At 42.7% G+C, this 13,840-nt stretch overlaps 1 protein-coding gene across 1 annotated transcript; it reads left to right on the top strand.

The window, feature by feature from the left end:
• The first annotated feature begins 3,194 nt into the window (after positions 1 to 3,194).
• On the top strand, positions 3,195 to 12,301 carry LOC114468152 (uncharacterized). The gene is made up of 3 exons (XM_028454865.1): positions 3,195 to 3,331; positions 3,431 to 3,557; positions 11,411 to 12,301. Exons 1-3 carry the CDS (start codon positions 3,195 to 3,197, stop codon positions 12,299 to 12,301), a joined length of 1,155 nt encoding a protein of 384 aa, XP_028310666.1.
• The last annotated feature ends 1,539 nt before the right edge of the window (positions 12,302 to 13,840 follow it).

The following is a 13,840-nucleotide window of genomic DNA, read 5'->3' as shown; positions in this document are numbered from 1 at the left end:
TGTTGTGGTGTATGAATTTTGTTGGTATTGAGTTACCAGATCAGGACAGCCAAGATATTTTTTCTGTGTGTGTGTGTACTCTGATATTAAGTTAAGTAATTAGACATTTGTATTCCATTCATGAAGTCCAGGAAATGTTGAGTATACATACAATACTTGTCCACAGCTTGTGCAGTTGTTACATGTACTCACATTATATAAACACTTAACACAGGGAGGAACACAAACAGTAACCATAGTAACCAATACAACAGTCAATGTGGGACTTAAAGTTCAGTTCTTCAATACACGAGGGGACAACAGTCTTTCTGAAACGTACTCCCTTCCAAATCAGAGTCATGTATTTCCAAACAGACTTTCTGTCTAGTTTAATTTAATACAGACAAAGAATAAAGAAAATGTTAGTGGCTGAGTGCAGGTTGTTTATTTTTCAGTGTTTTTCCAACCAAAAGCATTAGAGTCAGCAGAATTTGGAGTATATGAGTTAAGAGGAAATAGTTCTATATGTTGTGAAGAGTGTTTGTTCAACAAACTACTAAAAGAAATGAACATAGTCTTTTAAAATGAATTGTTGGACATGCACATTCATATGCTTTAAACCAGTATTCAATGTATCACTGACTTTAAATGGGAAATTAAATTACTGTAACAACTCAGTGAAAGACCGAGGTCAAAGTTCACAGATGGGAAATTGACTGTATGAGTCAAGTCTGCATTAACACAACACAGAAGAGGCTAAAATGACAATGCAACAGTGTGGCTTTGAATTATAGACAGGATTATTCTGACATTGTTTTACCAAAGAACCTGGAAGTAATGCTCCATGTCATCATGTGCATATTGTGTGAGGGGACAACAAGAACACCCTAGTGGTAGGAACAATTCTGACATATTGTACATTTTAAATATATTGACTAACACTTGATTTAAACACTAACAAGGATGAAATTAGACTAATATTTATACATTTTAGAAAGGGCAAACCATGACATCTTTTGAAATCCCACTTCATCTGCTTGACTATTTGTCTCAATTGGTGACAGTAATATTGAAATTTGCTTTTATTGTGGCTTATGCCTTGAATGAGAGACGAGTAGCATTTACAGTAAGGGACCTTTGCATGATGTGAATACACACAATGAGTAACTTGCTCAGGTGATGGCTATGTTCCTCTATGCCAGATATGGGCAAACTACGGCCCGCGGGGCACATCCGGCCCGTTGGTCTTTTTAATCCGGCCCGCCGAAGCCAAAATAAACAATTAAAACACAAACAGAATCGTCTACTCCGTCATGTATTTCCTCAACACCCGTGGGAACCATTCTCCCATTCTCTGCTTACGCCCGCCCTTTTCCAGCCTCCCAGCCAATCAACACGCAGAACACTTGTAAACAAAGACGAACATTGGCAGATAAAGCTGCACGTAACAATGATGCCTTCACGTGCATGGGAAACCACAACACTGTTACGCATTGAATAAACTTAATGTGGAACATACTCATTAACATATGACCCAGTCCTTTACAATATCATAATTATGACAGCATTTATTTGACTTTGTCCTGTAATGCCTGGCGTCCTACTAGGTATGGACAGAAAATGTAAAATGAGAAAGAAAGCAGAGTTAGATTGGTCACCGCCATAACAAACCCACGAAGAAGAAAAAGAAGCAGCAGCAGCAGAGCTTACCCATGGTAGAAGCAGAAATTGGATACCTGGTCCGACAAAACAGTTCTTCCACGTCGGATAATCAAAGTAAGTGTCGCGTAAATGCGCCTGGCGCTGTGTCAGTTTTGCGGTTCTTCATCTGGCGCGTCACGGAGCAAAACCGCGGCGCTGACACACCCATATCCATCTGTAATCATGAGTGGTCCAAAGAAAAGAAAAGTCGACAGTGAGTGCCGAGTATTCAATAAAGAATGGACCAGTAAATACTTTTTTACTGAAGTCTGGTCAAAGGCTGTGTGCCTTATTTGCAAAGAAACCGTAGCAGTTTTAAAGGAATACAACATCCACCGTCACTTTTCCTCCAAGCATGCTAATTATGCTAATAACCAGTCAACGCAAGAACGCACGGCTACCGCTCAGAGGTTGGCAGCTAGTTTGCAGGCTCAGCAAAGCACCTTTATCCGTCAAACTGCCATCCAAGAATCAAGCACAAAGGCAAGTTATTTACTGGCATTCAAATTAGCAAAAAACAGCAAACCTTTCTCTGAAGGGGAGTTTCTCAAAGAGTGCATGGTAGAGACAGCAGGTATCTTGTGTCCTGAGAGCAAGAACAAATTTGAAAAAATTAGCTTATCACGCAGGACAATGACTCGCAGTGTTGAGCTAATTGACGAAGACTTAGCTAGCAAGCTAAAAAAAAAAAGCGGAGTCATTTACATTATGTGGCAGGTGCAACCACAAGGTGGCACACTTTCCTCATTGGTAGTGCTATATAAGGGAAGTGGTCACCAGTCAGGAAGTGCCAATTTCCCATGGATTGCCAGTGTGTTCTGTGCACACACACTGGATGGGTGGAAGCCTGAAGTATCACGGCTTTAAACCTGCTGCCCTCATTGAGGGAGGAGAGGCTGTTACTGGGTGACTGTCTAGTGTGGGTCTGAGGATCTTTTTAAAGTGGGAACTGGGCGTGTGGAGTCGACGTCGCAGTTAGACCCACTGCCTGCTGTCCTTTTGTTTTTGATAGGTTTTTTTGTGTTTAGTCTGCCCGGTTGGTCTGCATACATTGCCCGGGCAGACTACTTAATTTTTTATGTTTTGTTTGTTTGTTTCGGTCACTTCCCTACTATTGTATGTACTCTTATTAACCCACAGTTAGGCCAACCTGATCATCCTCCATCGGGGTGTTTGTGTGTAGTGGTTGAGTGTGGTTATTAAGATTGCTATGTCAGTGCAGAGTGTCTTGCGGTTCCTTTCCGCCCTAAATGGTGTTCATTCAGGGTCTTGAGCCCTTACTGTCGGTTAGGGTTGAGGAAACAGTACTGGGAAAACCGTTGTTTACCTGTCATGAAATAAACATTGTAATTTACCTATTTCATGACTGTGCTTCATCCTTCGGCTGTGTAACATTTTGGCGTTGTCAACAAAAAAATATATAAGGAATACTTTTTTTGGTGTAAGTGACCGTTTTTTATTTTTATTAGTTAGTTAAGGACAGCAGGAGTGGGACCAGCGGCTCTAGTAGCACAATGGAGCCGGTTGCAGTGAGCAGCAGAGCTGTGGACGACGAGGAGCAACAGGCTGTGTCACAGCGCATACGGGACCTGGAGAGAGAGTTGGCTGCTTTACGGATGGCGACTACAGACTCCAATATGCCCTCCACATCGTCAGCAGCCACAGGGGGTGTCTTAAAAGTTGAACAATCTCCTCTGATTTTTGTGCAGCAGGATCAAAAAATGCCTGTGTTTTCCGGAAATCTGGACAGTGCTGACTCTCTGCCACTCGACGAGTGGATTGGACTCATGAGAGACTTTGCTCAGACACGGGGACGAACTAAGAAAGAGCGTGCCCAGCTGGTGTTTGATCACCTGGAGGGTGTGGCCCGGACAGAGGTGAAATTCCTCCCAGTGATCCAAAGGGAGTGTGTGGAAGATGTTTTTGTTGCACTGAAGGAAGTATACGGTTGTATGCACTCACGAACTTCATTACAACGCAGGTTTTATAACCGGAAGCAATTAGACAGTGAGTCATTTATTGACTTTTCACATGGTTTGATGGATCTAATGGATCAAATTTTCAAAAATGATGCAGGGGCTTCATTAAGATCATCCAGAGATTTACGTGACCAGTTTTGTGATGGGGTGAGAGACCAGGCATTAAGAATGAGACTGAGGGATTTGGTTGGCGCTAATCCGCATTATACTATACGGGATGTTAGGAATGAAGCCATTAAGTGGTTGGCACATTATGAAAATCAAGCTCCTAAACAAAAATATAACACAGTCTTAAATGAAATCTCTCCTGTGAGACCACTGTGTCAAAACCTTCAGGATTTGATGAAATAGTATCCTTATTAAAAACACAGCAGACCCAGTTGGAATTGGTCAGAAAGGCTTTGGCCCCACAGAGTGCTCCTCCCTACAGAACACGCAGTTATCGGCCCCGAAGAACAGCTGATGGGAAGCCAATTTGTTTTAGATGTAAACAGAGTGGGCATATTGCTCGAAACTGCCCTACATCGATCAAAATGAATGAATCTGCTCAAAGTCCAAATCCTGCGGGAAACTAGAACCCGCCAGTGTGCAGAGCCAAACATTGGTGGGGGGTTTGCAGGGCTCAATTAGTAAATCTTTGGCAGTTAACAACTTAGTTGGTGAATGTTTGGAAGTAGAGGTGAATCTTGCTGGGGTAGATGTTAATTGCCTTTTGGACAGTGGGTCTATGGTCACGACTCTAACTGAGAGCTTTTTCAGAGATCACTTTTCTCAGTTATCGGATAAAGAGCTCAAAGACTTACTTGGTTGAGTTTAAAGGCAGCCAATGGGTTAAAAATCCCTTACCTTGGGTTTATGGAAATTGACATAATTTTGCTAGGGGTAACACTCCCACGTCGGGGGGGTCCTAATAGTTGAAGACCCAGCTGACAGTTTCATGAACCAAAAGAAAAAGCATGTACCTGGGTTAATTGGTATGAATGTGTTAACCCGTCTTTTCTGTGAGCTGTACGAACAACATGGTTCTGACCTATGGGAGTCACCAGTGCTGAAGTCAGCGCCACATGGTTGGAGGAAAGCTCTTCGATGCCATCAGATAATGGAGGCTATCACCAATTCCCCAAACCCCCATCCTATCAGAGTAAAGGGTAAGAAACCATTTTGTGTTACAGCTGGCAGCCTTTGCTATGTAGCAGTAGCATGTCCACAGGTGCACACTAATCAGGCAGTAGATTTGTATGTAGAACCTCTGAGCCCAGAAGACGGTTGCCTACCCGAGGGACTGCTGGTTTCTCCTTCTTTAGTGAAGGCTGAGAGGGGGAGAGCATTTATTCCCATTGTAAATGTTGGTCATTCAGATGTGTGGCTAGCGCCTCGTAGGGTGGTAGCGACTGTACAAACCACCACTGTGGTATCGCCTAATTCTCAGATCCAAATATCAGTTGACTCTCAAAGTTGTACCGCCTTTGTTTCTACTCATGGAGATAATGTGGGTAAAAGGGATTTTGACTTTCCTGAATTTGAACACCTACAAGGAAGGGAGAAGAAACAAGCAAAGGAGATGTTGCTCAAGTACAGGGGTGTGTTTGCCAAGGATGATCTGGATGTGGGCAGTACAAATTTGTTAACATGAAATCCCATTGTTGGATGAGACTCCAGTACGGCAGCCCTATAGACGTATTCCTCCTTCACAGTATGATTTGGCACGTACCCACATCCAGCAACTTTTACAGGGTCAGATAATAAGGGAAAGCAACAGTCCCTACGCTTCACCCTTTGTTCTAGTATCAAAGAAAGATGGGACCTTGCGCATGTGTGTAGATTACCGGCAGTTAAACTACAAAACTCGAAAAGATGCGTTTCCCTTGCCTAGGATCGATGAATCACTGGATTTGTTGTCTGGGGCCCAGTGATTTACAACCATAGATTTAGCGACAGGGTACAGTTAGGTTGAGATGGCTGAGAAGGATAAAGAAAAAACTGCTTTCTGCACACCGTTTGGTTTGTTTGAGTTTAACCGCATGCCGTTTGGCTTATGTAATGCCCCAAGTACCTTTCAGCGTCTCATGGAGCGCCTTTTTTTGGGGATTGCAGATACCAGTCAGTGTTGCTGTATTTAGATGATGTTATTGTTTTTTCATCATCTATTGACCAACACCTGCAACGTTTAGATCAGGTTTTGTCCCGGTTGCAAACCCAAGGGTTGAAGGTGAAACTTTCAAAGTGCCAGTTTTTTCAAAAAAGGGTTAAGTACTTGGGCCATGTTGTATCCGCGGAGGGAGTCTCTACAGATCCAGCAAAAGTGGAGGCAGTACGAGAGTGGAGACGGCCCACCAACCTTGCAGAGCTCCGTTCATTTTTGGGGTTTGCTAGTTACTACAGGAGATTTATAAAATAATTTTCAAAAAGGGCATCACCTTTAAATCATTTAGTAGCTAGGCTGCTCCCTTCGGCAGTGGGGCCGTCTCAGACAGAGAGAGTCAGTTCTCTACCGCCTTATGCATGCTTCGGATGGACAGGCTGAGGTTGAGCAGCTTGTTCTCCCTCATTGTTTGCAAGAAAACATTCTTCGCTCTCTGCATGATGAACAGGGTCATCAGGGGGTGGAGCGAACACTACAGTTAATTCGGGCCCGATATTACTGGCCAAATATGTATGCAGACGTAGAAAAGTGGTGTAAAAGTTGTGAGAGGTGTGTTCTATCAAAGGCTATGCAGCCAAAAGTGAAAACTTTCATGGGGACGATTAGAGCATCTCGGCCTCATGAAATCTTAGCTATAGATTTTACTGTTTTAGAGCCTTCTACAGACGGGAAAGAAAATGTCCTTGTAATGACTGACGTTTTCTCAAAGTTTACACAGACTGTCCCCACAAAAGATCAGCGGGCTAGCACGGTGGCAGCGGCATTGGTGAAGCATTGGTTTCAGCTATTTGGGCCTCCAAGTCGCATCCACTCTGATCAAGGATGAAATTTTGAAGGCACGCTAGTCCAGCAGCTGTGTAAATTGTATAAGGTAGACAAAAGCCGCACTACTCCTTACCATCCCCAAGGAAATGGACAATGTGAGAGGTTCAATCGCACTTTGCATGACTTGTTGAGAACTCTCCCACCTGAACAGAAACGCAAATGGCCCCAGCATCTGTCACAGGTCACTTTTGCGTACAATGCAACAGTCCATCAGACGACTAATAGAATGCCTTACTTTTTGATGTTTGGGCGAGAGCCACAGTTACCTGTTGATTTCCTTGTTGGTGTGGAAACCGAGGCAGGCCTGCCTTTGGAGGAGTGGGTAGAGGAACATCAAAAATCTCTAGCTGTAGCCTTTGAGACTGTGCTGAATAGAGTGGACAGAAGAATAGCTCAGAGGGACTCTCAGAATCAGGACCAGTGCACTGATCCTGATTTTGAACAGGGAGATCTTGTGTATACACGCAATCACTCCATTAGGGGTCGAGCTAAGATTCAGGATTTTTGGGATTCAACTCCTTATCAAATCATCCGGCCACCTCCTCCACGGGGAGTGGTGTACTCTATAGCGCCTGCCGGTCAGGAGGGTCCCCTGCGACAAGTACACAGAGCTGAGTTGAGGGGTGTTCCAGAGACTAGAGGGGCGGAAAAGACGGAAAGTGGAGAACATTTGGACCACACTTTGATTGAAAATGACAATGTAAATGCAATGCCTGGACCTAATTCACCAGCAGGAGCAGAGGTCAATGACATGTTGAGTGCAGAACCTCTTCCAGGCCAACAATCCACTGAGGAAACTGGCACATCCTTAGTTTTTGAGCCACGGAGGTCGGCAAGGGAAACAGCAGGGCAGCATTCTAATCCACACCGGCTGCCCAAATCTGCAGGTTAAAATTTAGAATGTTACTGTCGGTTAGGGTTGAGGAAACAGTACTGGGAAAACCGTTGTTTACCTGTCATGAAATAAACATTGTAATTTACCTATTTCATGACTGTGCTTCATCCTTCGGCCGTGTAACATTTATATTCCTTGGCACTGGATGAAAGTAATGACATAAAGGACACTGCTCAGCTCATACTTTTTATCAGAGGGACTAATGACTATTTTGAGATAACGGAGGAGTTTTTGACAATGGAATCCCTAAAGGGGACAATGCGGGGAAAGGACTTGTATGGCAGCATCGTCAGTTTATTAAGTTTCTTGAAGAAACTGACGCCGATCACCAGGACTTACTTTACCACTCCAATGTCCGCTGGTTAAGTCTGGGGAAAGTATGTCAACGAGTGTGGGAGCTCAAACAGGAGATTATCTCATTTTTGGAGCTAATTGATAAAGCTGATGATTTTCCTGAGCTGAGTGACACAGATTGGCTTTGTGATTTAGCTTTTGCTGTGGACATACTGACACATATGAATGAGCTGAACGTTAAGCTACAAGGGAAAGACCAGTTTGTGCATGAAATGTACACAAACGTCACAGCCTTCAAAACCAAGCTTGCTTTATTCTCAAAACAAATGTCAAACAACTCATTCGCTCATTTCCCCACACTGGCTACATTGAAAGAGGCCCCTCGACATGTGAAAAAATACAGGAAATCACTGGACGACCTGCATAAAGAATTCTGCCGTCGGTTCTCTGATTTTGACAAAATTGACCAGTCACTTCAGCTGGTGTCATGTTCCTTCACATAAAACCCTGAAACGGCTCCACTGGAGTTGCAGTTGGAACTGATTGATCTCCAGTGAGACACTGTCTTAAAAGAGAAGTTCAACTCGCTTAAACTGAATGAGTTTTATGCTTCATTAAGTGCAGCCACATTTCCAAACATCCTGAAGATGGCACAGAGGATGTTGGTGTTGTTTGGCTCTACTTATGTGTGTGAACAGACTTTTAGTGTAATGAATACCAACAAAGCAGCAAACAGATCCCAGTTGAGTGATGAACACCTCAAATCTGTTCTGAGACTTGCCACAACAAAACTAACACCAGACTTCGATGCACTGGCAAAAAAGGGTGATCAACAACACTGTTCCCACTAAAAGTGTATGTCAGTTAACACTGTAATGGTTTTTTTTATTTTTTATTTTTTTTATTTATGTTTGATATGTGGTCGCCGCATGATGTTCAAATGTTACAGAAATGTGTTTTTGTTAATAATGCAGGTGTTGGGTAATTTATTTTTGTCAAAACAAAACACTTGCATTGATGAATGGAGCTGAATCAATAAATTCAGACTTCTTAACATTTTTTTTGTGTGTGTAATGTAGAGACTATTGCACAGTTCTTTCTTCATTCTGTGAATAATAAGGATTTGGTTGGTTTGATGTGGTTTTAAATAATAAACACAAACCTAAATGTTATTGTACTTAATCAAACACCACATTGTTATTAAATTGTATTAAAGTGATATAAACATAGAGCAGATTGTGTCTCTATGTTTTCTTAATTTTCAATTACAATGATGAAAATTATGTTGGAGGGTTATTTAGTGCAAATACTTTTTATTTAACTGAGCTGCTTTTACATATATATATTGTGTGGGTGTGTTTTATGAACTTTCAAGCCCCATCTGTGCCCATTGCCCCACAAAAAATAATCCAGACAAATAACACATGTTCAAATGTAATGAATGTTATGGCAATTTTTATATTCATCATAATATCGTCAAATGTGTGTTCATGTGTACAATTTGTCATGTTTTAATACATGATGACTCCATTACGCTTCGCACTTTTGAACAGCTGAATCATGTTAGATTAAACAGTACAGATCATATTGTACTCAGTGCAACACAGAGTCTCTGCTGAAGGCCATACACATGAACACACACACTATCAAGGATAGATAAGAGTGGCGCTCAATCTTCCTCATAATATACACGTCTTCATCATCCTCAAATGTTTCCACTGTTGGGCATCTGACTCCCTCCTTCTCCTCACCTCAGGGTGGAACCTTTTCTGTTATCTGTATAAAAGCTAAAGCTGTGAAACTGTTAGTTAGAGTGGGTCTTGCCTTTTTGCTCTGCCACGAGCCTTTTGCCTTTCATTCTTTCAGGATGGAAGCTTCTTTTTTACTCCTTTTTTATTTAATTTTATAATAAATCTTTTTTATAAAATCATCAATGCCTCGCCTGGACTCCATCATTCAACCAGAGCAATAAATCATGTCTCCAAATGAGGTCAACCGCAAATTTGCCGTGACAAATTGGCGATCACGAACAGGATCCATCTTCTACTCTGGGGGGCTTCTGCCGTGGACCAGCACCGGAGAGTGGACGCACTTAAAACCCCAAAGCCAGTGTTTTATGGCATGGGACTTCCGAGTCTGCCCCGCGGTGGTCTGCCCCTCGGACAGAGACTGGGCCACGAACCATCGGTTGATCCTCAAACACCAATTCGGACTATTAAGGTGTTATGGTGGAAAAAAGGAAGGTTACATTGTTTTGGCTTGTAACGACACCCTCTGCGTTGGTGAGTGAAGAAGACCAGACTCAAGAGTTGGTGAATTAATAAAAAATGATTTTATTCTAAACTAAATAAAAAGAGTACAAAGTGGGACAAAAATTGGTGATCGCCCGGCCAGGCGATCCGAGGACAGAGTAAGACACAATTCTAACTCATCACATATATATCCCCCCTCAGTCCCCCCTCCTTCCTCCCCCCGGGAGATAAAGACAGAGTGGAGGAGGAGAGTGAAGAGGGTGAAAAGAGACAGTTTCTCCTTGGGTCAAAACAGCCAGTCCTCTGGTATCTGCTGATTGTCATGGGAGTGGAGGTGTGTGCGTTTATGTGTTTGTGTGTGTGAATGGATGTGTATGGGGTGTGTATGTGTGACTATGTGAGTGTGTGTAGGCATGTGAGTGTGTACGCAGAGGGTGCCTATGTGTCTGACCTTGTGAGATTTCAGCATTGTTTTGTTTTCAGCACTGTAGCCAGGCTAACACAAAGTCAGAGCTCTATTGAGCCCATGATTCCTCTAGCCCTCAGCTGTGAGGACTTTATGACATTTTTTAACGATAAAATTCACAAGATTAGAGATAAAATTAGCCACTCCCTGCCTTCACCTGGGCCTGCTGTACCATTAAATGTAAATAGGCCTAACCTAAACTGTTTCACACATATAGGACTTCAGGAACTTAACTCTATTATTTCATCCTCCAAACCATCGACCTGCCTTTCAGATCCGATCCCAACTAAGCTGTTTAAAGAAGTTATTCCCCTAGTCTGCCCATCTTTGTTGGAGACAATAAATATATCCCTATCAATAGGCTACGTGCCACAGTCCTTTAAAGTAGCTGTAATCAAACCCCTTCTCAAAAAACCTACTCTTGATTCCAGCACTTTAGCAAACTACAGGCCTATATCTAATCTTCCTTTTATTTCAAAGATTCTTGAGAAAGTTGTGGCAGCTCAGCTCTGTGAATTTCTTCAAAACAACAGCCTGTTCGAGGACTTCCAGTCAGGCTTTAGAGCTCAACACAGCACAGAGACTGCTTTAGTTAAAGTAACTAATGATCTACTCTGGGCTTCAGATGAAGGACGACTCTCAGTGCTGGTTTTATTAGATCTTAGTGCAGCTTTTGACACTATAGATCACTATATTCTACTAGAGAGATTAGAGAAATTACTTGGAATCACAGGGACTGCCCTAAACTGGTTTAAGTCCTACCTATCTGATAGGTACCAGTTTGTACACGTGAATAATAAGTCTTCTGTGTACACTAAAGTAAGCTACGGGGTTCCTCAGGGCTCTGTGCTAGGTCCAATCCTCTTCTGTATCTATATGATCCCCCTTGGTAATGTTATGAGAAAATACTCTGTTAACTTCCACTGCTATGCTGATGATACCCAACTGTATGTATCAATGAAGCCAGGTGAGACAAATCAGCTATCTAAACTTGAGGCCTGTCTAAAGGACATTAGGGCCTGGATGGACCAAAATTTTCTTCTTCTCAACTCAGACAAGACTGAGGTCATTGTACTGGGCCCGCGACACCTTAGAGAAACCTATGCTAGCCTAACTGCCCTAGATGGCATTACTCTGGCACAAAGCACAACTGTTAGAAACCTTGGGGTTCTATTTGATCAGGATTTATCCTTCAACTCTCACATAAAACAAACTTCAAGAACTGCCTTCTTTCATCTCCGTAACATTGCTAAAATCAGATCTATCCTGTCTCAGGGCGACGCCGAAAAACTAGTCCATGCTTTTGTTACCTCTAGACTGGATTATTGTAACTCTCTCTTAGCAGGCTGCCCGAGCAAGTCGCTTAAGACACTTCAGCTGGTTCAAAATGCTGCAGCACGTGTACTGACTAAAACTAGGAGAAGAGATCACATTACTCCTGTATTAGCCTCTCTGCATTGGCTTCCCATAAAATATAGAATAGAATTCAAGATTCTTCTTCTCACTTATAAAGCCCTAAATGGACAGGCACCAGTCTATCTCAAGGAGCTTGTAGTGCCATACAATCCCCCCAGAACACTACGCTCTCAAAATGCTGGACTACTCGTTGTTCCATTCATCTCTAAAAGTAGTATAGGAGGAAGAGCTTTCAGTTATCAGGCCCCACTTCTCTGGAACCATCTACCAACCACGGTTCGGGGGGCAGACACCCTCTCTACCTTTAAGGTTAGGCTCAAAACATTCCTCTTTGATAAAGCTTTTAGTTAGGAACCAGCTCATAGCTCATAGTTAAGATGCAATAGGCATAGACTGCCGGGGGGGGGGGGTCTGGCATGCTCGGTTGGAGAGAGGTTGGAGAGGGCGTTAAGAGAGAGGTCATTTAGGTTAGAGAGGGACCGGAGAGGGTCCCATTCCTCTTTCAAACACTCCCTCTATGTCTGCTTCTTCCCTTGTGTGTTTGCTCCTGTACTCCTTCTGGTTTTTGTCTTGCAGGTCCATGGGATCCTCAGTGTGGAGTTACAGAGACTCAGCGGCTCTGTCTCCACCCTTTTCTCTGCACACACCCAACACAGCATAACGTGGATGGCTGTTCATCATAGGAATGGGATCCACACAAGGTTCCTGCTGCTTAACAGAAGGTTTTCCTTGCCGCCATGATGAATTCATGTTGGGTGTGGGATACATATGTATGTGTATATACGTATATATGCATATGTGTGTATCCATAAAATGAAGAGTCCATCCTTAAGACTGCTCTACTGTAAAGTGCCTTGAGATACCATTGGTTATGATTTGGCGCTATACAAATAAAGATTGATTGATTGATTGATTTTGGGAAGACATCATGTGCTTTTGAAGAGGTGGCCTGACCCAGAGCTAGAAACAAAGTTGAAGACATGAGAATAACACAATGGAAAGTTACAACCCAAGGCTTAAGGATTAAGATATATGAGTAAATATATTATTAAGCATAACTAATAATTTTGCCTTAACAATCCACCCTTTTTGGACAAAGTCCAACACACAAAAAAAGCAAAATTAGTTAGTAAGTTGTTTAACCTTAGCAAAGCACAGCCCAAAACACACAAAACTTTAATAAAAAATTAGTGTAATTGTAGCGCAACCTCGTGGTCCGTAGGACAAATGATATTGACACCGTCATAACACAATGAATATAAGCAGTATTTTTTTCAGGGGACATAGGCATCCCCAAAGTTGGAGCAAGGAAAAAGGAGGAAAAGGCAAAGAACCCTATAAACACATAATGAATATTACGTGAGACAAGGCCATCTGCACAATAAAATCAAATATCCTTAGCAACTAAAATCATTGGCAATCACGGCAATGAATATTGAATATATGTCACTAATAGCGAAAATACACATGACAAAAACAATGTCAGTCAGCATAGCATAGCACAACAAATAAAACAACATGTGTAGGTGGCATCACTGAGCAGAGTCATCATCAGAATCAGCAAAAACATGCATCATAAACACCTCAGGCTGGACCTCCATCTCTGGAACGGTTATGCGGACGTGTCGGCTTGGGAAAGCGCTCTGCACTAAACCCTCTACCATACGACGCAAGATTGGGATACCGCAACAGAGAAGAAGAAGAACTGACACCAGTGTAATAGCGATCTTAACCAAGAGAGGGCGCCAGCCCGCAAGCAGAGTGGAAAACCAATCCGGCCCACCCAAGCTATCTTTATTCATAGCCTGGAAATGTTTTTGACTGCCTCTGCTATGATCTGACCGTCTGCGGTGTTGTCCGGGATGAAGCTGCAACAAGATGCACCTACCA

This window comes from Gouania willdenowi, chromosome 8 (assembly GCF_900634775.1).
Source record: "Gouania willdenowi chromosome 8, fGouWil2.1, whole genome shotgun sequence".
NCBI classification, from domain to species: Eukaryota; Metazoa; Chordata; class Actinopteri; order Blenniiformes; family Gobiesocidae; genus Gouania; species Gouania willdenowi.
Note: the sequence above shows the minus strand (reverse complement) of the source record. Positions and strands in the feature narration are given on the sequence as shown.

Coding starts and splice junctions, on each gene's coding strand:
- LOC114468152 (XM_028454865.1), top strand. CDS start 3,195: ATGGAGCCGGTTGCAGTGAGCAGCAGAGCTGTGGACGACGAGGAGCAA. Junction 3,332..3,430: donor TCCAATATGCCCTCCACATC/GTCAGCAGCCAC, acceptor AAATCTGGACAG/TGCTGACTCTCTGCCACTCG. Junction 3,558..11,410: donor AGGGTGTGGCCCGGACAGAG/GTGAAATTCCTC, acceptor TTCTGTATCTAT/ATGATCCCCCTTGGTAATGT.